Source organism: Podarcis tiliguerta (assembly GCF_965153285.1).
Source record: "Podarcis tiliguerta genome assembly, chromosome: 6".
Classification (NCBI taxonomy): Eukaryota; Metazoa; Chordata; class Lepidosauria; order Squamata; family Lacertidae; genus Podarcis; species Podarcis tiliguerta.
Window position 1 is genome coordinate 79,653,950 of NC_139539.1, and position 25,213 is coordinate 79,679,162.

The 25,213-nt window shown below is 45.2% G+C and overlaps 1 protein-coding gene and 1 long non-coding RNA gene across 4 annotated transcripts in view; one reads left to right on the forward strand and one right to left on the reverse strand.

The window, feature by feature from the left end:
- Positions 1-2,110, forward strand: part of DENND1B (DENN domain containing 1B) — a 168,586-nt gene extending 166,476 nt beyond the window's left edge. For all 3 annotated transcript variants that reach the window (XM_083445296.1, XM_083445295.1, XM_083445294.1), the window contains one exon: positions 279-2,110. In XM_083445296.1, the coding sequence (XP_083301422.1) occupies positions 279-821 (543 nt within the window). In that variant the 3' untranslated portion in view covers positions 822-2,110. The remainder of the gene's footprint in view (positions 1-278) is intronic.
- LOC310679764 lies at positions 837-10,098 on the reverse strand. The gene is made up of 3 exons (XR_014512509.1): positions 6,004-10,098; positions 3,105-5,884; positions 837-2,754 (listed from the first exon to the last, which is right to left on the reverse strand). It is a non-coding gene; the product is annotated as an uncharacterized lncRNA (long non-coding RNA).
- Between the last annotated feature and the right edge of the window lie 15,115 nt (positions 10,099-25,213).

Below are 25,213 nucleotides of genomic sequence, written 5' to 3' on the forward strand. Positions count from 1 at the left end.
CTTGCGAGGTACCACTGTATCTTGGTTTCAGTTTAGCTGCTTAATGTTGGAAAGAGAAGAGGAATTAAAATTTGAATCCTATTAAGAGGTCGTTAGCAAAAAATAAATTGTGATTCAGTTTAGCACATCATCAGTACAATGAACAAGTCGTTCAGTCATTTTTTTTTAAAAAAAAATAGTTTAATATTTACACCCCACTTTTCTGTAAAAACAAAGTGGCTGTTTTGGAGACCCTAGTGCCAAGAATCCTCATGTGTTGCCTGCTCTTCTTATTTCAGAATAAATCCAACACGCCAAGTGAGAGCAATCTGGCTCTGCTTTGCAGTGGCCGAACGTCTGACCCAGCGGACTGGAATCTTGGGCAAGATGACAGCATCCTCAGTGGGAAGCAACTTCCCCCGTCTCCAAGGAAACCTGTTCCTTCGACTGGATACAGAGAAAATCTCTTTGTGCCAAAAACAGGAAGTCCCGCCCATATCCCTAGTGCCGATGATGTGAACTTCTTCAAAACTTATGTAGAATCTCCAAACCCGTCTCAAGAAACTATGCAGTTGTGTTCTCCAGGAGTCTTTCAAGTAAAAAAGACTAAGTGGAGCGAAACACTAAGCAGTACCTCAGCAGACGAGATACCACCAAACTTGAGCCAAAATCCATCTTCTCAGGTTCCTTGGGAGAGAGAAGCCAGAACAGGAAACGAAATCCTGGAAGAGGGTGGTCTTCTTCACGAAGTGGTGTCTTTGTGTAAAATGACTTCTGCATTCAACCATGGTTTAAACATTTCAGGGGACAGGTTTTCCAGTAGCAGCGGGAATAAAGCGTAATTTTTTTTATTATTATTTTTGAGGGGAGAAATAACGCTCCTGACAAAAGACTTAAGGAAGACAACTCAGGATTCCATATCGCATAGCAAGCCAAAACATCACAGAGGAAGCGGCAAACCTTCCGTTTTGCTAACCTTCATTGTGGTTTGCCTTACATGCCCATTTTCTCCCTCTTGCTTTGAACATATCTTCGGAACACATTTCTTTGCTGCATAATTTCACAGCATGGGCCTGGATTGGGGTGGGTGGGGCCATAGCTCGGTGTCAGAGAATATGCTCTGCCTCCCGAGCGGCCCATGTTCAGCCCCTGACATCTCCAGGTAGGTCTAAGAAATGTCTGAAACTCCAGGAAGCTGTTTTCCATTGGTCTGGACCACAGGTGGGAAGCCTGTGACGTTTGGGCACATTTCATGTGGGTGAGTGAGCCCGGAAAGAAGAGAAGGGTGCTTTGCCCACTGCCAAAATGCACCCTCCCCTATAGATTACTCACAAGGGAATGTGGTGGTCCTTGGAAGTATTATGGGGCCCCCATCTTGGTGTAGACAACACTGAGCTAGTTGGACCCATAGTTTGACTCAGTACACGGCAGCTTCTTGTTCAGCTACTGCATTCTCAAGTCAAGGTAATAGTTTGACTCCATATTTAAGCTTCGGCTGGTATTTGGCACCTGCTAGTTTTTACCATTTCCCCCTTTCCCTTTCCAGAAAGGAACACATCTTCCCAGGTAGGCATTGACTTTTAACTTGCCGAGCACAAAGTGAACAAATGCAACATTGTTCGTCTGGAACTCATTAGGTCCTGTCAATCCATGATCCACTTGCCTTAACGTTTTAGGGACTCGCTTAAATATTGTACAGGATGAAATGCAAATGGTTGGAAAAGAGATGCCATGATTTCACAGCAGTGAAGCGCACGAACAAAGGGAAATATGGGTCGTTTCCAAACCACAGGAACTCATACGACCAACAGTGGTCACTCATGTGACCGTGTGTTATGTAGCAATGTAGTTACCACACGAGAGCCTGGTCCAAATGGGAGCCTCTCCCACATGTTTGTCTTCCTTGGTGAGAACTGTTTTCACCTAGCCAAGCAATAGCCATCAGTGAGAGGAAAGGTCTCTTGACCATATGAATTAACTGTTAATGGTTTGTCTGAATTTACCCCCAAATGGGGTCCTTTACCAAGTAGGCAGTGTGGCTCTGTCTTCCAAATCCTGAAAAAATGGTACTGTGTGTTTTTAATCTTTTTTGAAGTGCTGAAATACAATGTGAAGTTTACAACTTTTTAAAGGTGTTACTCACTGTCATTATTTTTGCATCTTCAGTTTTCTCAAAAGGAAAAAGCTCGAGCGGAACAGGTAGATTTTTATTGGCATAGAATTTCCACTGTTTTAATATTTCTGTGTAACAATTGATCTGCCCTACTGGGGCTCATGCCAATTTAACCTTCAGAGGTAGTGTTTTAAAGTGATGTTTAGGACTTGGATCATTATTAGATGTGCTCCTTGAACAAATTCTAATGTTTTCTTTTTAAAAAAACAAAAATGATATCAGCAGCTGAAAAATAATAATATAAAGAAAGTAATTTAACAGTGTAAATCTGGAAATCTTTTTCCAGGCCTAAGCAAAGGAATCAAGGGCCACACACAATTTCTGAAGCTTAATCATAACCTTTAAAAAGATGCATCCGAAACAACGTCCCTGCCATCCAGTGGCTCAAAATTGGCCTGCTGTGGGATGCACCACAATGCTCACAAATGGCAACTTTTAAAAGTTGTCTTCCGAAAAGTCTTCTCTTAAAAGCAAACCTTTGGTGCGTAACATCAGTGTCCAAAGGTGCCTTTCAAAGGAAACGTTTTGAATGGAACGTTTTGTTAAACCATTTGGAAGTGGTATTCCACATATTTAGAAAGTGGGTAGTGCACTTTTAGGCACTATCAGTGGCGTAGCGTGGGTTGTCAGCACCCGGGGCAAGGCAAGTAATTTGCACCCCCTAACCCGGGGCAAGGCAAGTAATTTGCGCCCCCCCCTCCCGCTGCACTGTCCCTCCCCCAGATAGTCCCTCGCTCTCTCTCCGCACCGCACCGCACGCCTGGCACCCTCTCCTCCACAGTGGGCGGCGACCCGGTGGCTCGGATCGGATTCGCACAGCCAGCACTGCAGTGAGAGAGAGTGAGTGAGCCAGGTAGGGGCAGAGAGCTTCGAGTGCGAGCGAGTGCCCCCCAGATGTTGCGCCCGGTGCGGCCGGCCCCCCCTGCACCCCCCACGCTACGCCACTGGGCACTATACGAGTAACGATTTAGCGTGGAAGCCCATGGCAGTGTCCTTTTTCCAGGACCTATCTGCTTAGTTAGAAGGAGCCGTTTTCCCTGTGTTTGTGCTGTTCCCTCCTTCCCCCTCCCGATGTCTGTGTTTGTCCTTTCAATTGTCACTGGTGGTGGTCTAGATTGCTTGAGTCAAGAGAGTAGTGATTAGGTGAGGGTATATTTATGTCTCTGTGTACACGTGTGGATGAAAGTGCATGTTCCATAGCCCAGTGCATACAGGAGCTTCCAGTTCTTCCTTCATGAAAAGAAAAACTCTATGCATATGGAAACTTCCTACTACAGCCATAACGGGTTTCTTTCAGTAAACGAGAGTGACAAAATCCTGCATGGATGGTTTCTGAATCATAGGGGGTGGGAGGCTGGAGGAGAGAAAACTAAGAAATGTCTGGCAAAACATGCAGGTTTTCAGTGACTCACATTGTCAGTGAATGTGTTTAGAGTTGCCACGCTAATGTCAAATACCGCTTTATGTAATTCCTACAGTAACATGAGTAATGTGTAGTCTTGTTGATGAACCTTTGAAATGCAGCTTCATTTTGACCCCACTTAAACTGCAATGTATGTAGATTTGCTAGAACTGTTAGCATTCACGCATCGTTTATCACTGATAAGATTTTTAGAAGGCTAATAGTTGTGCCTTACATTTTTGCCCTGAATAGTTGCCAGCTAGCTTTCTTACTGTCAAAAGAACATTAGACTTGCCAAATGAATCAATTTATCAAATATTTAGTCAGTGTCTACTCTGTTCTCCACTGATTATGATGTAAAATTCTCAAATCACTCGCATCTGTAGCATTTCGATGTTTACTATAGTGTCATAGGAAAACAAATGGTTCAATTTCTGCTTCATTGTCACATTTCCCCCACCATATTCAATGTTCATAGGAACTTATGAAATCACAGATTTTAATATAGTGCTCACAGACTTCAGGTACCCCTTAAAGTTTCTCAGGAATCCCAATTAAGTAAAACTGTTTTGGACCATTAGATTCCTTTCTCCACCTACAAAATTTCATTGAAAGTTAACCTAGTTATTTAAGACAATTCAGTGCTCTAGCCTTTTTTTAGTTGCAAACAGAGGTTGTCACATTTTATTTTAGTATATTAAATTCACCAGATTTTAATATATTATTGGAGCTTGGCATGGTGTTCCTCGGATGTTTGGGGTCATTAAGCCCTTTGTTTTAAATCCCCAAACTTGTAAGGTTCTGACAGCATCTACATATTAGAGGATCTAGCCAGCAAGGACTTTCCTTGACATTAGCTATACTCCAAAATTGGAAAAGGCTGTCACAGTAACTGATGGAGCTAATGGATAATAAACTGTTCTGCCATCTCCTTTCCAAACCCTTGAATAGTGCTCAAGATCATGAAAAGGTCTTTGCCAAGTTTCGGAAACGAAAGTTTCTTAAACTAACAGGAGACCTTACGTGTTCACCTGGAATTCTGTGCACTGAGAATGAGCTAGAATGTTGGTCACAGATTGTAAACATTATGCAAAGAAATGAAAACCCCGAAATGACCCAACATTTTGCATGGTGTGCTGTTGGAAATAATGAAAGAAGTCACTTTTTACTGAAACTTGTACTGTTCCCTAGCATTTCAAAGAGTGATATTGCTGCTTTTTGATCGCTAAGAGTTGGGTTATCAAAAGCTGTCAGTACTGGCTAACTCTGCTCCCAAAGATGTCAACAGTAGTTTTCCAATTGATTGAATGTGCAGCCTGCACTGATGAGCACCTTTGAAAATGTTAATTTTCATTGTTATAGAATAGATAAAACAATACAATCTACCAGAAGATTCTCCTGCAGATGTCCCACTGATGTGAATTCTTTGGGGCTTTCACAAGAGAACTTTATGGTGGATTGTGCCCCAAATTATATTAGACAGATTATTTCAAGCAGAATGAAAATCTCTTTTTCTTTTCTCTTTTACATTGTGTCCTTGCAAAAGGAGGATTTTAAATAGCTTGCTTTGTGCAGAAAATGAAAAATAGTAACTAGCTAGTTACCAAATTGAAGCCTTTCATTTTCATAATCATCTGCTAAAACTTTTGTTCATCTGACCAGAGATAATTCAGGATCCTGTTAAGCTACAAAACTAGAAAAGTAGTTCTGTTATCATAGGCTTTTCTTCAGATATTTTTGCTCATAATAGGGCAAGACTGGAGCTGAAGTTATTGCTAACAATACCACCTACTTCTCAATGTAATGCAAGGAGGATAGGTACAAGAGAAAGTCACCTCTCTCCCTAATCTGTGTGGCCAGAGGGGAAAGATTAAATTCCTGCATAGGATATCAGCTGCCTTTGACGCCTACATCTTTTAACTTCTTAAAAGAAAGATCACAGGTAGAGATGTAAGAAGGCATTATTTTATATTCCGCAGTATATTCACATGCAGAACTGTTTCCATTCTGCTGCAATTCATCTTCACCCAAAACCATGTTATTCATTTTGCTGTCTGCTGCAGTGAAATTACATAATTACATAAATTAAGTTGTTGTAGCATTATTCCATCCCATTCATTTCAATGCAAAAGAAACGTAATAGAAAAGGGAGCTGGGGGGTGGGACATAATTATGTACTGTTTGTGGATTGAGAGCAACATCAACAGTGAATACTTAAATTCACTGGATTGATTTCTATTCTGGACATGGGAAAAATCAACAAAAATGGCCATTTCCATTTCCATTGGTATTCTCCAACATGCCTAGTCACAGGATGACTGCAAGCTCTGCTGATCTGAAGACCATAATAATAATAATAATTTATTATTTGTACCCCGCCCATCTGGCTGGGCCTCCCCAGCCACTCTGGGCGGCTTCCATAGAAACAAAAAATACAGTAAAATATCACAGATTAAAAACTTCCCTGAACATTGACATCACTCATAAACCAAACTCCTTAATCTTACAGAAGGCAGCAAACCACCCTAGATTTATTTATATATATTTTTTCCCAGATCCGAGGCAGGAAAAGGGTGCTTAGGGACCCTGTTTCCTTTTAGTTTAACTTGCCTAGGGGCTGCTTTATAGCTTCCAGGCAGTTAGGACTGGTTCTTTTTCCACTTCAGGGACACCACAATACTCTGTGTGCCATTCCAGACGTTATGACTTATGAGATGCATTGGATCTTACACGAGTGTAAGATGTTTGCCACCTGTGGTGGAAAATCCAAATGGTGTCTCTCACATTAAAATGGGTCAGAGTAGAGTTGTGCGGTGTGCTGTTATGTAGATCCCATGTGTTTCAGTTGTGTTTGTGTAGGGAGACTTGTCTCTTGGGGCCCCTTTAGTCAGATCTGCCTTTTTCCTCCTTGCCATTCTCGGTGGCACCCAAAGGCTGCCTTGATATGAGAGATCCAAACAAGCAATCCTCCATTATGAAGTCGTCTTGAGTGCTAAGCATTAAAAAAAAAGGAACTCATTGTTGCATTATGTCCCACCAGCTTTTCACACACAGCAATCACCTCTCTCCTCGGATACTGGGGGTTCTCCTGGCCCCTTCGCCCCGCCAATTTTGGGGGAGCCCTCTTGTGCCGATGGGCATCCTTTCACAGGGCTTCCTCTGATAGGGTGCATCAGGTAAATCCCACTAAAAGAGTTTGTGGACAGCAGACCCATCTCTCACCCCCCCCCCCCCCGCAACTCTTCTTTGACGAAAAGGTGTTTATAGACTAGTTTGGATGGATTCAGTACACTTCTGAGTGCTTCCCTAACATCAGACATAAATAATATTGTATGTATATTAATAAGCTTTTTAATTTAGATTCTAGCATCAGTATTAATATGGGTGGGTTGAGGAGGAAAGGGACAAGAAAAAAACCGAGATTCTTGGTGAACCTTCTCTCCCCTTCGCCAATCCCAGATATCATGAGAACAGCTGCAATCCTATACACATCCACCTGGAAATAAGTCTCATTGAACTCAATGGTACTTAACTTCAGAGTAGATCTGTATTGAATTGCACTGCAAGGGAGATTCCGGGATGTGAGGGAAAGTACTAGATTACAACAAAAGATGGATTTTGTGCAATATCTTTGCTTGCTTTTATTGTGTGTATATGTGTTTTTAAAAGGATTTATTTTGACAACTAAAAACATTTGCTTTCCCAGTAGATCGTTGAGATTAATTTTTCTGGGGTGTTCGTTTTGCTTTGCTTTGTTTCAGGATCGTGTAGAGTTACGTGTAGCATTTAATTACAGTTGTCTTGTGGATGAAAGTACTGTACATTGTCAGTAGACAAATGGTATTTCTGTTGACTGAAGATGACTAGGGACGCCACATTGTTGTGCTATAATGATAAACAGAAGCGTTGCCAATTGCATAGTAGACAACAAACTCACAGCTAATGACGTCTGTATTCCACACAGTACTTTGTAAGTACACAGCAGGGTAGTTTTTGTGTTTAATTCACCTGGAAATTCTGCTGCTAACTTCCTCTGTCCTTTGAGCAAGCAAAATAATGTTTGTTCCATATGATGGATGGTAGGTGGCAACTTATGGTAGACATTTGCAGCTTCATAATCCAGCATGTGGCATCCTTAATTGATATAAATGATTGCTCAGATCAATAGATGTTGCAAGTATCTTTTAAATTGTTTGTTAATGATGTTAATCCATGTATTTGATGTACATTTTCTTCTCATGGCCAAGCGTTTTATCAGGAGCTATTTTAAATTAACTTACTTGAATGAGTTAACTGAAGCACTGTGTAATTTATCTAGCTCTAGACGCAACTTACAAACAAGGTTTGTGGTAAATTTCTTTTTCTGTACATACCCATGCTACCCATGAAGCGATTTCATGGAGGTAGTGAAAATCTTAGCATATTTCAATTTATGTCTCAGAGAAGAGAGGGGGAAATGTCTCTTTCTGTGAACACAAGAACCTACCTTTGTAACGGGCCTTATCTCTAAACAGTTTCATAGCTGCCTTTTACCCAGTTTTGAAGAAATCATTTGATACAGGCATTGTGGGATAAATAATCGTTTGCATGGAAACGCATTTCTTGATCTCTTCTGACAATGCAAAGCTATGTAAATGAATCGAAATTGTGTTACAAATAAAGCCAACAAGGGTTGTTCCTTTTTTAAAAAAAACAAACCAATTAGGGCTTCGATCTGTAGTGTTGCACACCTTAGCTTAGGTAACAGGAGATTTTCCTCTAGAGCACCAGTTTCAGCTGAAGGCACCAGGACCCACAGGTGGGGCATACGCTTATGAAAGCAGTGTCATGCCAGCAACCATTTAAAACAGTTAATTTGAGAGAGAGAAGGAGACCACGTAAAGGAATATGAAGCTCCTTGAACATCAATGAAGCTGTGAAGAGAAGAAATTCAGCACATGCAGCTTCTCAGTTCTCCTTTCCCTTGCTTGACCAGCTGCATCTGCCAACATCTCATTTGTACAGGAGTCGTATCCTCCTTGCACTTCAAGGAGACGAATGGAGAGAAGATGTGGAGGGAAGGACCTTGGCTCAAAGGTAGGACCATCTCCAGGGATGGTTGGGAAGGCTCCTTTCTTGGAACCCAGGAGAACACACTGCCAGTCAGTCTACTGAGCTAGCGGAACCAACGGCCTAATTCAATTTGGGGAAGCTTCTTGCATTCCTATGAACATATAGCAGTTGCAGGGGATTAAAAGCCAGTCCCTTATTTTAGGTTGGGATTAGGGATGGGTCCTGGGCCTGAAAGTGTTGGGACTATTGCCCTAGAGTTTAAAGACTGTGGAACTCAAACTCCTGTCATATGTCAAACTCCTCTATATGCACTTTAAATTGACCGTTTTTGCTAATGTTGGTACAAAGTATTTGGTAAACACGTTGCCATAAAGTGCCCCACGGTGTAATATAAAATAAAAATTACTGAACTCAGAAATACATATTGGGTCTTGTTTTTGGCTCGATTGTTCATTTGGATTACATTTGGCTAAAAGCTACATTTGAGAACCGAACTGTTAGGTTATACCAAGGCAGTTTGGAAGCAAGACTGTTGCTCTGCAACATTTGTTTGTTTTGAACATATTTCACAGCTTTCCAGAAGTTATGGAAGTGGGGAGCCTTTAAAGCTGGACATGGAACCATAGAATAATAGAATTGTAGAATTGGAAGGGACCCTAAGGGTCATCTACTCCAATCTCCAGCAATGCAGGAATCTCAGCTAAAGCATCCATGACAGATGGCCATCCAACCTCTGCTTAAAAACCTCCAAGGAAGCAGAGTCCACAGTCTCCCAAGGAAGACGGTTCCATGGTCAAACAGCTCTTACTGTCAGAAAGTTCTTCCTGATGTTTAGTTGGAATCTCTTGTAACTTGAAGCCATTGGTTTGAGTCCTGCCCTCCAGAGCAGGAGAAAACAAGCTTGTTCCCCCTTCAATATGTTGGCCCTTGGGATATTTGAAGACGGCTATCCTATCTCAGTCGCCTCTTTCCCAGTCTTAATGCACACTTTTCACAGGTAAACTGTTCTAATTTGTTGGTTTCTTTGAGCATTGCAGGGAATTGATCTCCTCTCTCAAAGCAGTGGGATTTTCATTCAGCTCCAACTCTGACCTGAGATTTTAGCAAGCATTGCCAACCATGTCTTTGCAGTCATAAGACCGAGAAGGTTGTTTACAAAAACCAGACGGTAAATGGTGCACCCAGTGTAACATTCTATGCTTTTTTCTGTGCTCCCGTGATATAATGACCTGTTAACACATCATGCTAAGCCAAATCATGGCTTGCAGATGCTTCATGCATCCTTGGATGTTTTGCAGCTGTGCTGCAGTGAGCCCAAGCCATAGTTTAGCATAGTTTGCTGTTGGAACCTGTGCTCTTCAAACTCGTGACAAGCAGTAACCAAGATTTGCCCTATGATTTTATTACTGTTTTTTATTAATTTTTTTAAGAATGATTTAACTGTACAAAATCAAATCAAAAAGGAGGGAGACAAAAAGAGAAACGGTATACTATATCATTATAAGAGTTAATTACAATTTCATATATGCTTATCTAATGTACAGGTATTATTATTATCCAAATACAGTGGTGCCTCGCAAGACGAAAAGAATCCGTTCCGAGTCTCTTCGTCTAGCGGTTTTTTCGTCTTGCAAAGCAACCCTATTAGCGGATTAGCGTTATTAGCGGTTTAGCGGCTATTAGCAGCTATTAAAGGTTTAAGGGATTAGCGGATTAGCTGCTAAAAGGCTATTAGCAGCTTAGTGCCTTAGAAAAAGGAGGTGGGGAGCGGGAAAAAATTGCAGGAACTCGCAAGACATTTTCGTCTTGCGAAGCAAGCCCATAGGAAATTCGTTTTGCAAAGCACCTCCAAAACCGAAAACCCTTTCGTCTAGCGGGTTTTCCGTCTTGCGAGGCATTCGTCTTGCGGGGCACCACTGTACATATATGTTTATTTTTAACCTACTATATTTTGAATAAATGTGTTCCAGATGTCATTATGCTTGGCCATGCAAAGTCTCCATCTATAAGCAATCCGTTCATCCGTTGCAAGTGTAGTTGTATCTTCAATTCATTGATTAAATGGAGCCGTACGCTTACCTTTCCAGTGCACTGGTATCAGTCTTTTGGCCGTATCAAGGAATCCATTTACATTGTCCCGTTGTCAAATTCCATAAAGTAGGTATGTAGTTCTAAATAATATTTTCTTCTGAAAACTTTAGCTCCCCCTCCTCCACAGTTATATAATCCACTGCTTTCTCCCAAGACGTAATAAGTGTAAGGCATTGTGAAACATGTGTTTTAAAGAAGCATTATCCCTACTACATCTCCAACCTTTCCACCTGGTGGTCCATCCCCAAGTCCTATTGTTACTATTGCCGCTTCCTCTTTTGGTTCTGGTTTAGCAATTGTGGCGTGATTTGGCAGAGGGGGCTGCTACTCGCTAACTCCTGCGTTAGCACCAACTCTGCACATGGAAGAATGCAAAGGAAGATAAATCCGCTAGCATAATCTTGGCCTCACTTAGGACAGAAGCATCTCATGGTTGGCATTTTTCACTTTGGGGCCCTGATGTATCACTTCTGGAGAAACATGCCTTGCGCTTTCTTGAAACATGTTCTTTTGTGCATTACATGAGAACATGAGATTCCGAGGAGCAGGAAAGCCAGCACTCGCAGGCATGTCAGTAAGTTGAAGAAAAATGGCCATCCAGCCTGCAAAATGACACCTACAAACTGACTTTGACATGAGGTGGGCATGGCACACAATCTGGCTGGCACGGAATTAAAGCCATTCCTTAGAAACAAATGGCAGGTGCGGTTAGCTGCCCTCTATGAACAACGGCATCCCGGCTGCCGGATCAATGTTGACAGCTTTGATCCCCAGTCAATCTTTTAAGAAAAAAAGAGAGAGGATCCCATCTACCGAGTCATCTCTCAAGCCTGACAGCTACAATAGCAAGCAAGCTTGTCGCGTGTCCAGCTAACGAAACAACAACAGGGGATGCTGCAAAGATGGAAACCCCTTTGTGTTATTCCTGACAGAATCACAGTAATATTGTCAACCCTAGCAGACCATTCCTCCTTGGATGCGCTGTGAATTCTTCTCACGGTTCTACACAGTCCTCTAAACATACTTTATTTGTTTAACATTTAGCATCTGTCCCATCCTTCCAAGCTTGGGGTTGTGTGGAAATATTCACAAAGGGTTCAAATGCAATAAAAAAAGTCTAAAATTTCCCGCTTGCAACCACTTGATTCCTGGCCACTGAATGCCGGAGTGCCACAATTTTACTGAAAAAATAATAATGGTTCAGGGAGTACTTGCGAGCACAAATAAGGGGTGGAGATATTGTGCTGAATTTCTTCTGGATGTTGTGAAATTTTCCAAACAGTTTATCAGGAGCGCAACTTGCCACTAGCAGTAGGTCCATCACCTTGCCAAGATTTTGTGTTGCAGTTGCTGCAAATGGCAGCTTCTTGCTTGCCTGGATGCAAGGAGTGAGAGTATCTCTCTCTGTGTGTGTTACTCTACTGTACAAAAGTCCAGTTTACATTTCCTTCCCCATCCACATTTGCCTCTGACCCCATTCACCTTTGGCATATGGCCTCCTGGAGCTTGCCGAGAGGCAATGTGGCCCTCAAAAAGCTTCCCCATCCCTGATTTGGAGGGACCTGACACGATCATTCAGGACAACACTTCAACAAAGGCTAGTAGAATAGGGTCCAATCCTGACTAAGCTGCTTTGATTTCAGAGGGACAGATCTACGGACACCCTTAACCTTCCCGCTGAAATCCCTTTGGCCTTCACTTAGCCTGGGACATGCCCATGGCAGTGTGTGCTTAACAGTAAGGTAAAGGGACCCCTGACCATTAGGTCCAGTCGTGACCGACTGGGGTTGCGGTGCTCATCTCGCTTTATTGGCCTAGGGAGCCTGCGTACAGCTTCCGGGTCATGTGGTCAGCATGACTAAGCAGCTTCTGGCGACCAGAGCAGCACATGGAAACGCCGTTTACTTTCCTGCTGGAGTGGTACCTATTTATCTACTTGCATTTTGACATGCTTTTGAACTGCTAGGTTGGCAGGAGCAGGGACCAAGGAATGGAAGCTCACCCCGTCGCAGGGTTTTGAATCGCAGACCTTCTGATCATCAAGTCCTAGGCTCTGTGGTTTAACCCACAGAGCCACCCGTGTCCCTTGCTTAACAGTAAATTTTCTTAAATGATATTTCAAAAAGTAAGACTGGTGTGGAAAATGTGTTACAGCATAAGTCTATATATGTCTAATCAGAAGTAAGCCCTACGGAGTTCAGTGAGGCTTACACACAGGTAAGCATGCACAGGATTGCAGCCTTTGTGATTTTTTTGCGTGGCTGTTTCTCAGGCTGCCTGCAATTCTGCACTCTGCTCTTGCCAGGTATTTTTGTGTGGCTCCCCAAAGTAAGACGGAAGAATTCCAACTCCCTCTCGGGGATTCCCTCTGCTTTTATCGCCGCAATGATCATCACAGGGAAAGTAACGATATCAGATCCAGCGACTTGGATTTTTATCAAGTCTGACAAGGAACAACAACCAAAAACAAAAAAAAATTCAGCGATGCCTCCAGTTATGATGTGGGTTTGCTGGTATGCAGCTAAAGCAAGGGAGAGACTTCGTGGTTTTTCATCAGCCAAGGAGGGGGGAAATGGCTGGCAGCAGCTTTAAATCCCTGGAGGTTGTCAGTCTGGTTGCAAATTCCGCATGAAATCCATCAAGGAGGACGAGGTTTGTGCCTTTAAAAATGCCTGCACGGAGCTCGAAGTTTGTGCTAATTTCTGCAGCTCTGTTTCTTTTCCAAGCCACCTTCTGTGCTTCTGAGCTGACAGATGGATTTGAGGATGGTTCACAAGTGCGTAAAGAACACTTGATTACTCTGCTCTCAACAATCCCAAAGCCCAAGGTGTGGGTGGATAGGTATGGTGTGGCTTTTCAGGTTATGGGCCGTGGCAGGAAAGCTCTGCCTCAGGTTTGGATCTGGGATGGCTCATCCACACATGCAAGTTGAGTCAGCCTGGAGTGAACATGCACGTGTGAATCAGGCCATGCATACATGCAATTTATTTACGAGCAACTGACTTGGAATGTGATCAGTGGAAGTGTTTGCTTTTAAAGCAATAAAACAGTGAAGCAGAATCTATGGCACTTTGGATGTTCTTGGACTATTGGCTCCTACCATGCCTGGCTATATTGGTCCTGCTTGCAGGGGCTGCCCATCCCTGTGGCAACAGTGAAGTTTAGGCTGCTGTGTGCATAGTCTCTTTAAACTTGCTCAGCGTTTATATACAGTCACGCCTTGGAAGCCAAACACCTTGGCTCCCGAACAAATCGGCTCCTGAATGATGGCAACCCAAAAGTGAGTGTTCCGGTTTTCAAATGATTTTTGGGAGCTGAATGTCTGGGGCAGCTTCCGCTGTTTCTGATTGGCTGCAGGATTCTCCTGCAGCCAATCAGAAGCCACGCTTCGGTTTTTGAATGGTTCCGGGAGTCGAACGGCCTCCCAGAATGCATTCTGTTTTAAAACCAAGGTACCACTGCATTAGGGATGCGGGTGGCACTGTGGGTTAAACCACAGAGCCCAGGACTTGACGATCCAAAGGTCAGCGGTTCAAATCCCCGTGACGGGGTGAGCTTCCGTTGCTCAGTCCCTGCTCCTGCCAACCTAGCAGTTCAAAAGCACATCAAAGTACAAGTAGATAAATAGGTACCGCTCTGGCGGTAAGGTAACGGTGTTTCCCTGCGCTGCTCTGGTTCGCCAGAAGCGGCTTAGTCATGCTGGCCACATGACCCGGAAGCTGTATGCCGGCTCCCTCGGCCAATAAAGTGAGATGAGCGCCGCAACCCCAGAGTCAGCGATTACTGGACCTAATGGTCAGGGGTCCCTTTACCTTTACCACTACATTGGGCACGTGATCTTACAGGATCACATTTTGCATGTTTGCTGAGCTAAAGTTGGCTTTACCCTGCAAACTTTTATGCCCCAATAAACTCTGTTAGCCTTTTGCGATGCTACAGAGCGCTCTGCTTATTTTGCCATGTGGCAAAAGGCCAACGTGGTTAGCCCTCTGAAAAATGGGAATGTGGTAGCCATAGAAAGAGACTGTGAAATCATCTCCTGCCTTCCAGCAGCTCATCTCCTTCTGAACCTATGTGGTGGCATTCCCAAAAGCTGGCTCCTTCCTGTGATGAATGAGGACGATAGAGGATGCCCACACTCAGTTTGCTGTAGGGTAGGAGAGCTGCCACATGCAAGATTTTGTCATGGGTTGCATGAGTAAGCCACTGTTCTGTGCCTGAATCGCTCTGCATTCTTAAAGTTTTGCATATGCAATTCCAACATGGTGCAGGGATCAACATTCCCATTCCATGCAATGTGTTGAAGGATGCCTATGATTGTAAGCAGGGGAAATATGGAGAGAATGTAGCTTCCTGGATCCTTTGGTGATTACTTGTAGCTGAGTAAGATTGTCTTCCATAAACACTGTTTTAAAAGAGTCCATAAGTGACTGTGGAGGCCAATTCTGGATCCACACGTCCTTCCACAGTGGCGACATAGGTTACCAGGTGGGAGTTGATCATGGTGAGGGTTTGCCAAGCATGTCTTCTTCTTAGCACGTTTCTCCCTTTTATCCTGAGTTCGAGTGTCTTCAAAGTCCATGATATCTTTGGTAAAGGCTGTTCTCTAGCTGGAGTGCTTGCAGGCCAGTGTTTCCCAGTTGTCGGAATTTATACTACATTTTTTTAGATTTGCCTTGAGAGAGTCTTTAAACCTCTTTCGTTGACCACCAGCATTGTGCTTTCCATTTTTAAGTTCGGAATAGAGTAGTTGCTTTGGAAGACGATAAACAACATGACCAGTCCAACAAAGTTGATGTTGAAGAATCATTGCTTCGACACTGGTGATCTTTGTTTCTTCCAGTACCCTGGTATTAGTTCGCTTGTCTTCCCAGGTAATGTGTAATTTTTTTCAGAGACACCATTGATGGAATCTTTCGAGGAGTTGGAGATGGTGTTTATAAGTGCTCCATGTTTCACAAGCACACAGTAAGGTTGGTAGTACAGTAGCTTTGTAAACAAGCATTTTGGTTTCCCAGCGAATGTCCCGGTCCTCAAATGCTCTGCACTTCAATCGGGAGAAGATATATGCTTGGATATCTACCTTTCAAACCAGAGCCTGAAAATCCCATTTATTTCCAGTATCTGGTGCTCTCTTGCCTTATATAGAACTTCACTAGTACAGTCAGCCAGAGAACCACCTCTGTGAATCATTACTTTCCTTCCTGCTCTTCACATCTGGTGGGCATTGATGGTTGTGTGTGAAAAGGCGAGAGGAAGCCTTCCTGGTGTTTTGCTTTTTTAAAAGAAATGCAATACCAGATTAGTGTTCCTGCATCAGTCTGGCAAAAAAGAGAAAAGAATAGCATATAAACGGCACATAATTTTCTTTGAAAACAAGCTTAGCAACTAACGACAATTCAAAATAAAAGATCACAAGATCATGCCAGAGTTTGCTGAAGGAAGGCAACTTTTTCCTAGTGGCAAACTATTGCAGCCTTGATTGTCAGGGGCGAAATAAGCTTGCCCCACTGCAGAAATAATGTGGCTAGAGAATGTGTTTGCATCTGAAACAAAAGGTAGGCGAAAAGTGTGCATTGACTGTGTGAAAAAAGCAAGAAACACTACCACCCTTCTTGCATGGTGATCTCCCTTGAGAGAAAGGCCACAAACCAAATTACTTTTCTACGTATGTAACCTTTTATTGAATCAGGTCATTGATGAATCTAGACCAATATGGTCCACCTTAACTTGCAGAACTCTCCAAAACCTCAGCAGAAGTTTCTTCTCTGATATCTTTCTCCACTCCAAATATTCAGTGGAATTTGCTTTTCTGTCAGGGTTCAACACAGGGCCAAACCATATGTGATTCCCCCTTCCCCTTTTAAACTTTAAAACATTTCACATGCTATTGGAGCCGGGAGAGGGGTGTTTCATCATTCGCCGCATGATGCTTTCCCTGTTGACTGCAGTCCTGCATGCAAGATGATATTTGTGTGTTTCCCCCAGAGATCTGAGATGGGGTGTGACTTAAATTGGGGAGTGGCCAATTGTCCTCTAAGCCTTGATCCTGTAAGGACTTTGGGGGGCTTGCCCCTGCTAGCCTACGTGAGCGAGATATGCTCTCTTTTTTCTCTCCATTTGATATTCCAAGACTCCACCAGAACCTGTGCACCGACAAGGAAGGTAAAATGCTATGCATGTATCATGAAGTTACACACATAAAACATCTGACATTTTGATCTATTCCAAGGCTAGATGATATGCTTCTGCTATTTGAAATATATATTAAAGCAGCTTGCTGGGAATTAAAATGTCATTTACAAATATTTGTATTTGACTTCTTGAGTCAGTGCTTGCTCCAGATCCCCCTGGCATATTTAAACCGCAGGGTCGGGATTAGCACTGACAGTTAGGATACTTTGAACAGTGTTGGCATTTCAGCCTAATTAGTCAGGATTTATTTTATTTTATTTTTTGACTTTTGGACCTTTTGGTTACTGGCCAGAGGTTTCCCCGCCCCTCGCCTTTCCCTTCTTAGTGTGCTTGTCTCATTTGTTGCTTTTTTAAATGTCAAACAGCCTGTCTTTGTTTATTCCACCCCACTGTGTATCTCCTTCCCATAAAAAAATATGACTTAGCGTTTTCCTGATGCAGATCGGCTAGGACTGTGCCGAATATTCTCCCATTTCATTATTCACTTCAAATTCATTTACCAATGCCCACCACAACCACCACTCTGAAACCTCCTGTTCCAACACTGCTCTGCGCTCATTGCTCTTGCTGCTCTTTCCCAGCCTGCATCTATCCTTTGCCCAAACCGCCACTGAATATTATTGGCAGAGCAACCCACCTGACCTCGTCAGTGAGCAAACATGGCATCATTGCATTGTTGGCATTTGTCTCAAGAGACAATGCAGTGTGCCTCTGGGGGTGAAGTCAAACTGCTGCATTAGCAGCACTGAAGCGACTTCCCTTGGTTGCAAGCCTGGACAATGTGTCCAGAGGTCCTGGGCTGCCCAGACGACAAGACCCCACTCTTGGCATCGCTGATGTGGTCCAGAAGAAAGCAGAGCAATGTCTTTGCCACCAGCTGAGCTGCAGGAGGCATACAAGGTACCATCCAACCACCTTAGATACTCCACTCTTGATTTTTATAGGATTTACTCCAGATGCCAGCAAACTTTTTCAGCAGGGGGCCGGTCCACTGTCCCTCAGACCTTGGGGGGGGGCGCGCACTATATTTGGGGGGTGGGGAAATGAACAAATTCCTATGGCCCACAAATAACCCAGAGATGCGTTTTAAATAAAAGCACACATTCAACTCGAGTAAAAACACCAGGCAGGCCCCACAAACAACCCAGAGATGCATTTTAAATAAAAGGACACATTCTACTCATGTAAAAACATGCTGATTCCTGGACTGTCTGCCAGCTGGATTTAGAAGGTGATTGGGCTGGATCTGGCCCCCGGGCCTTAGTTTGCCTACCCATGATTTACTCCTTAGCTTTTTCTTCTCCGGATGATATCCCACAAGGATCAGAGTTTTTCTTCTCCCAGATAGGCAAGGGCCCACAGCCCAGCTGGCCAGGTGGAGCTCGCTAGCTCTGGGAGGTGTGTGATTCTTCAGCTGGAACAGGTGAGGGTCCCCTGCCTCATCAAGCCCAGATGCTGCAATCAGCAGACATAGTGTAAAAGGGCAGCAGAGTGGAGAGGCTGTGGCTGTGATACTCCAGAATCTCTGTGGGACTGTGCTTTGGTTTGGGCTTCAGACACGTGGCTTGATCCTGTATTGGGGATTTGACATGCTGACTTGCTGCCAGGTAGGCCAGGGGTTTTTTAGGGGGACGCGGGTGGCGCTGTGGGTAAAACCTCTGTGCCTAGGACTTGCCGATCGCATGGTCGGCAGTTCGAATCCCCACAGCAGGGTGCGCTCCCGTTGCTCGGTCCCAGCGCCTGCCAACCTAGCAGTTCGAAAGCACCCCCCGGGTGCAAGTAGATAAATAGGGACCGCTTACTAGCAGGAAGGTAAATGGCGTTTCCGTGAGCGGCTCTGGCTCACCAGAGCAGCTTCGTCACGCTGGCCACGTGACCCGGAAGTGTCTTCGGACAGCGCTGGCTCCCGGCCTATAGAGTGAGATGAGCGCACTACCCTAGAGTCTGTCAAGACTGGCCCGTACGGGCAGGGGTACCTTTACCTTTACCTAGGCCAGGGGTTTAGGACAACTGTTTTGGTACTTCCAGATTTCACAGATCCAAATTCAGAGCTCTTCTTTTGTTCTGTTTGTGTTTTAGATCTGCATCCAAAGAATTTCATGGGAGTTTTTTTTTGGGGGGGGGGAGGGTTGTGGCCATAGGGGCAGTCATCTCTCCACCCCCGCCACCACCAAATGCCTTTGGGGATGATGCTGCAGGTTCCAATCAAGCAGAATAATTTTTTTTGCACCAAATTCAGTTTTGCACAGATCTTGGAAGTGCATGGAAAGAAATCTACGAATAACTCATTTGCAAAGTTTCTGCTCTTAAAGACTGCATTTTCTCTTTGTGTCTGACAGTGTAAGTTTTGCCTTTGTATAGCAAAGGAGAAACAAAATCAGCACAGGTGTGAAGGGAGCTGAAGGGGCTTTAGACAAGAACCCCAGACTTCTGCTAATCTGTGTTTTATAGCTATACATGCCAATGTAAATTACACTTGTGAGGAACTACAGGTGACATCTGAAAGGTCGCCTACAATATTGAGGAAAGGAAAATGATGGACTTTGACTTCTACCACCAAGAGCATAAAAACCAGATGAAGGCTCAGGTAGATTTGGTATGATCAAAAGGATGATTTAAAGTCACAATTTTGGACCCGTCAGCCTTGCTGCCATTTGACAATATTGGATGAATTAGTGGCGTGTGGAATTGCTTTGCCAAACAAGTTGAAGATGGGGATGGAAATTACAGTCTAATAAAACCATAAAGGAAGAAACAACAGTGGTGGCAGAAAGTCAAAGTGGTGCCCCAACCTTTCCAACGATGATTGCTTTACAGTATTTGGTTTGCAATCCTAAGCATAGTAGTTTTGAAGTAAATCCCCCTGGAATAAAAAGAGCTTATGAGAAAACGTTGCCTGAGAGCAAGAAGGGTTTGGTCAGCTGACATTACTGAAAAGCAATGAGATGATGTGGAAGTGCTGGTCATCCCTTGAAGTTGTAGCCAGGGGGTGAACATCTGCATGTGTGAACCAGCCCTTAATTTTATCCCATTCATAAAAGGAGTGACGGGATGCATTGCAGTAGAAATGGTACTCTCTCCCATTGAAGCAAGACTTCTCAAGCAGAAGTAAGGGATTCTAGAATGTTTTCATGACAGCTTTCATTATGAAATTTGCCTAGTGCTTTCTGCCCCCCCTCACCTTTCAGTGTCTACAAAGCACGAACAGTTTGCAATATGCACTGAGGGGATGGTAAGGCATACTTTTATTTCAGGACAAGGGTTAGGGTTTGGTTCCCTGATTTATTTCTGCCTAGGGCCTAGGGGCTAGGGGCTTCCTGCAGCCAATCAGAAGCCGCACTTTGGAAGTTGAACGGACTTGCAGAACGGATACCATTCGACTTCCAAGGTACGACTGTACTGTGGACTGCAAGCCTATGTAGGGGAGGGGAGCCCCACATAGGGTGCATTGCAGTAATCCTGTCTTGATGTCACCAATGCCTTAACTACTGTGGTTAACCTCCTCTGGTCCAAGAATGGTCAAAGCTGTTGTATCAAGTGCAGTTGGTTGTTGTTGTTGTTTAGTCGTTCAGTCGTGTCTGACTCTTCATGACCCCATGGACCAGAGCACACCAGGCACTCCTGTCTTCCACTGCTACCCGCAGTTTGGTCAGATTCATGTTTGTAGCTTCGAGAACACTGTCTAACCATCTCGCCCTCTGTCGTCCCCTTCTCCTTGTGCCCTCCATCTTTCCCAACATCAGGGTCTTTTCCAGGGAGTCTTCTCTTCTCATGAGGCGGCCAAAGTACTGGAGCCTCAGCTTCACGATCTGTCCTTCCAGTGAGCAGAGTGCAGCTGGTAGAAAGTGCTTTTAGCCATTTGAGGCTACTTGGCCTCTGTTGACAAAGCTGGATCCAGAAGCATCTTCAGATTGAATGTCTGCTCCTTTGGGGGAATGCAGGCAATTGAGCAGTTTTCTCAGCATACTTGGTGTACCAAGAGGAAAGTCAACAGAGTTTTATGTGACTTAAGGCCTAGCGAATGTGTTTAAGATCGCAGTTAGCATCCTTATATTAAAAAGGGAAATGCTCTTAACATCTGAAAGACGGTAGACTTTCATTCTATGTAATTAACAAAAGAAAACTGCCTCTCAGATTGCAAATCCCCTTCCTTCCCAGATGACCAACGGCTCCAAACACATTTTAATAGCCTTAAAGAGTTATCTACTAGCACGAAAGTTAATGGGACAGTGGCACTGGCTGCCAGTCTGGGATAAGAGCCTAATGTTTGTCCTTTGTGGAATGGATAGGAGCTCAGTTTTATTGAAAGAGGAATCGTCTTGCTCTGGGCCAATGTTTTTCATTAGTTCTTTAAGACTGCAATATATACACTTTCCCGGATACAAGTTCAACTGAACTGGACTTTCCCCCCCTCAGTGGACTTGCCCTGTAAAGTGGTTGGGGGCGGGCAGGGGCAGGGACTGCAAAATGGAAGTGCATTGCCTAAAAACACAGAGGCTAGGGCATTGTTTTAACATTTTACCGTATATACTCGAGTATAAGCCGACCCGAATATAAGCTGAGGCACTTAATTTTAGCACAAAATAATTGGGAAAACTTACTGACTCGAGTATAAGCCGGTTCACCACACCACAAACCTGGTGATGGCGGCAGCGGCAGAGGAAGAACAAGCAGCCCAAAAGGGGCTGCTCGTCCCTCCAGCGCCATCTGCCTCACTCGAGTATAAGCCGAGGGGGGCATTTCAGCATAAAAAATGTGCTGAAAAAGTTGGCTTATACTCGAGTATATACGGTATAAGGTTAGTCTTTTCTGGCATCATTGGGTGGAAAGGGTTAGGCTAAAATAAACAGAAATCATGAGCAATCCTATACATACCAACATGCCTAGCCTTTCCTGGCCTGAGTCCTTCATCCAAAGTGGTCAACTCTCTGGAGAATCACATGCCACACAATTGCACACACCAAGACAACCTGGCCCGGGGCGGGGCCTGAAGCCTCACAAGGACTGCTGCGCTCTGCTGCCCAGGAGGACTCTCCTGTGTGAGTGTCTGAGGGCCCTGCTCCTTCCTGCCACTTACCGCCTGGCCCAGGGCAGGGCCTGACAGGCCTCACTAGGACAGTTGCTGTTACTGCTGGAAGGGTGCAGAGTGCTTTTAAAATGTTTTTAAAATTTTCTTTTGAATTTTTTGTAAGTGGGGGTGGGGTGGGGGTGGGATGGATGTTTATTGGGCCTGGGAATTTGTTTGATTTTATGTTGTTGTAATTTTTACTGTTTTTTGTTTGTATTGTTTTATTGGTTTTTTTTTAAGGTGTTATTTTGTTCTTAAGGGGCTTAAGGGGAGGGGTCAGGGCTGCCGGGGAGTGGGTCCCAGCCAACAAAATGGCTGGGGCATGTTCCACCGGGGGGGGGGGGAATGCACTGGGACAACCGATCTCAGTGATCACGGGTAGGAGGAGGAGTTACGCTAAGACCAGACCATGTCATTACAGAGGAGGCAGGTTTAGTCGTTGTCTGAGGACTATCCCTGCCTCCGCGTCTGGTCCTGACCGGATGGATACTAGAATCAGCAAGGGATACCCACATGACCTGAAGGTGCTGCTGTGCAATGTCAGGTCAATGATTCATAAGACCACTGCCATCCATGACTTGATCATGGATGGAGGACTTGACCTGGCATGTGTAACAGAGACTTGGTTGGATGAAGCAGATGGGCCTGTCCTTGCCGCTGCTTGTCCACCAGGTTTCTCTTACGCACAGCAACCCAGGCCTTGTGGGTGGGGAGGGGGGGTTGCAGTGATTTTTAGGAAGTCATTAGTTTGCACCAGGCGTCCTATTGGGAAGACCCAGTTTTCCGAGCACATGTTCTGGAAGTTGGGCAATAGGGGCAGTACAGGATTCCTTTTGGTGTACCGACCTCCCCGCTGCACCAAGGATTCCCTGCCCGAGCTGCTTCAGGTTGTGGCGGATGTTCTCCTGGAGACACCTAGCTTGGTTGTCCTAGGGGATTTTAACATCCATGCCGACACGACCTTACAAGGGGCCGCTCGGGACTTCGTGGAAAGCATGGCCTCCATGGGGCTGTCCCTGAATAAGTCTGGCCCAACCCATAGCCGCGGACATGCCTTGGACCTGGTGTTTACCTCTATGGATGTTGGTGATCTGACACTAAGTAAAAGCGAAACGAAAGAAGTGCCATGATCAGATCACTTCCTGGTGCAACTGGACTTCTCTGCGACCCATCCCCTCTGCAGGGAGGTGGGACCAATTCGGTTTGGTTTCCAAAGAGTGGTAGGGGATGCTTTATCCCATGTTGATGGCCTTTCAGCCGATTCCCTGGTGGCCCGCTGGAATGTGGAGTTAACCAGGGCTATTGACTGTTTGGCTCCAAAGCGCCCTCTCCGATTGCATGGAGCCCGGACAGCCCCGTGGTTTTCCACGGATCTGAGGGCAATGAAACAATCGTTGAGACGGCTAGAGCGCCGGTGGCGGATAACTCATTCCGAATCTGACCGGACACAGGTTAGAGCTCAACGTCGAGCCTACCAAGTGGTGATAGCGACGGCGAAGAAGACTTTCTTCAACGCCTCTATTGCATCTGCAGAAAACAGCAGCAGGAGACTTTTTCAGGTGGTTCACAATTTAGCGGAACCACCTGTGACATCTGGGCCCAGTACGGGCCACATGATCTCCTGCAATGATTTTGCAAAGTTTTTTGCAGATAAAATCGCTCAGATTCGGGAAGAAGTAGACTCCACCGTGGGAGCAGGCCCAGGGCAGGAGAGTGCTAGAGTCCTGTCTAGTCAAGTTGCGTGGGATCAATTCCAACCTGTGTCCTCCGAGGATGTGGACAGGCTGCTTGGACGAGTGAAGCCAACCACCTGTCTCCTGGATCCTTGCCCATCCTGGCTTATAAAAGCTAGCCGGGAAGGACTGGGCGATGGGCTTCGTGGGGTGGTGAATGCTTCCCTCCATGAGGGAGCCTTCCCAGACCCGCTGAAAGAGGCAGTTATTAAACCGCTTCTTAAAAAACCATCTTTAGATGCAGCCACAATGGCCAATTATCGCCCAGTCTCAAATCTTCCATTCTTGGGCAAGGTGATTGAGCGAGTGGTTACTGAACAACTCCAGGCACGCCTGGAAGAAGCAGACCATTTGGATCCCTTCCAGTCGGGATTCAGGCCTCATCATGGGACTGAAACTGCCTTGGTCGCCCTGGTTGAAGATCTCTGGCGGGCTAGGGACAAAGGTGAGAGCTGTTTCCTAGTTCTGCTGGATCTCTCAGCGGCATTTGATACCATTGACCATAACATCCTTCTGGACCATCTTGAGGGGCTGGGAGCTGGGGGCACTGTCATACAGTGGTTCTGCTCCTTCCTCCTGGGCCGTGTTCAGAAAGTGGTGGTGGGGGATGAGTGTTCAGACCCCTGGGCTCTCACTTGTGGGGTGCCTCAGGGTTCTGTCCTCTCCCCCATGCTTTTCAACATTTACATGCAGCCACTGGGAGAGATCATCAGGAGGTTTGGGCTGGGTGTTCATCAGTATGCGGATGATACCCAGCTCTACCTCTCTTTTAAATCAGAACCAGTGAAGGCGGTGAAGGTCCTGTGTGAGTGTCTGGAGGCGGTTGGAGGATGGATGGCGGCTAACAGGTTGAGGTTGAATCCTGACAAGACAGAAGTACTGTTTTTGGGGGACAGGCAGGCAGGTGTGGAGGATTCCCTGGTCCTGAATGGGGTAACTGTGCCCCTGAAGGACCAGGTGCGCAGCCTGGGAGTCATTTTGGACTCACAGCTGTCCATGGAGGCACAGGTCAAATCTGTATCCAGGGCAGCTGTTTACCAGCTCCATCTGGTACGTAGGCTGAGACCCTATCTGCCTGCAGACTGTCTCGCCAGAGTGGTGCATGCTCTGGTTATCTCCCGCTTGGACTACTGCAATGCGCTCTACGTGGGGCTACCTTTGAAGGTGACCCAGAAACTACAACTAATCCAGAATGCGGCAGCTAGACTGGTGACTGGGAGCGGCCGCCGAGACCATATAACACCGGTCTTGAAAGACCTACATTGGCTCCCAGTACGTTTCCGAGCACAATTCAAAGTGTTGGTGCTGACCTTTAAAGCCCTAAATGGCCTCGGTCCAGTATATCTGAAGTAGCGTCTCCACCCTCATCGTTCTGCCCGGACACTGAGGTCCAGCTCCAAGGGCTTTCTGGCGGTTCCCTCACTGCGAGAGGCCAAGTTACAGGGAACCAGGCAGAGGGCCTTCTCGGTAGTGGCGCCTGCCCTGTGGAACGCCCTCCCATCAGATATCAAAGCGATAAA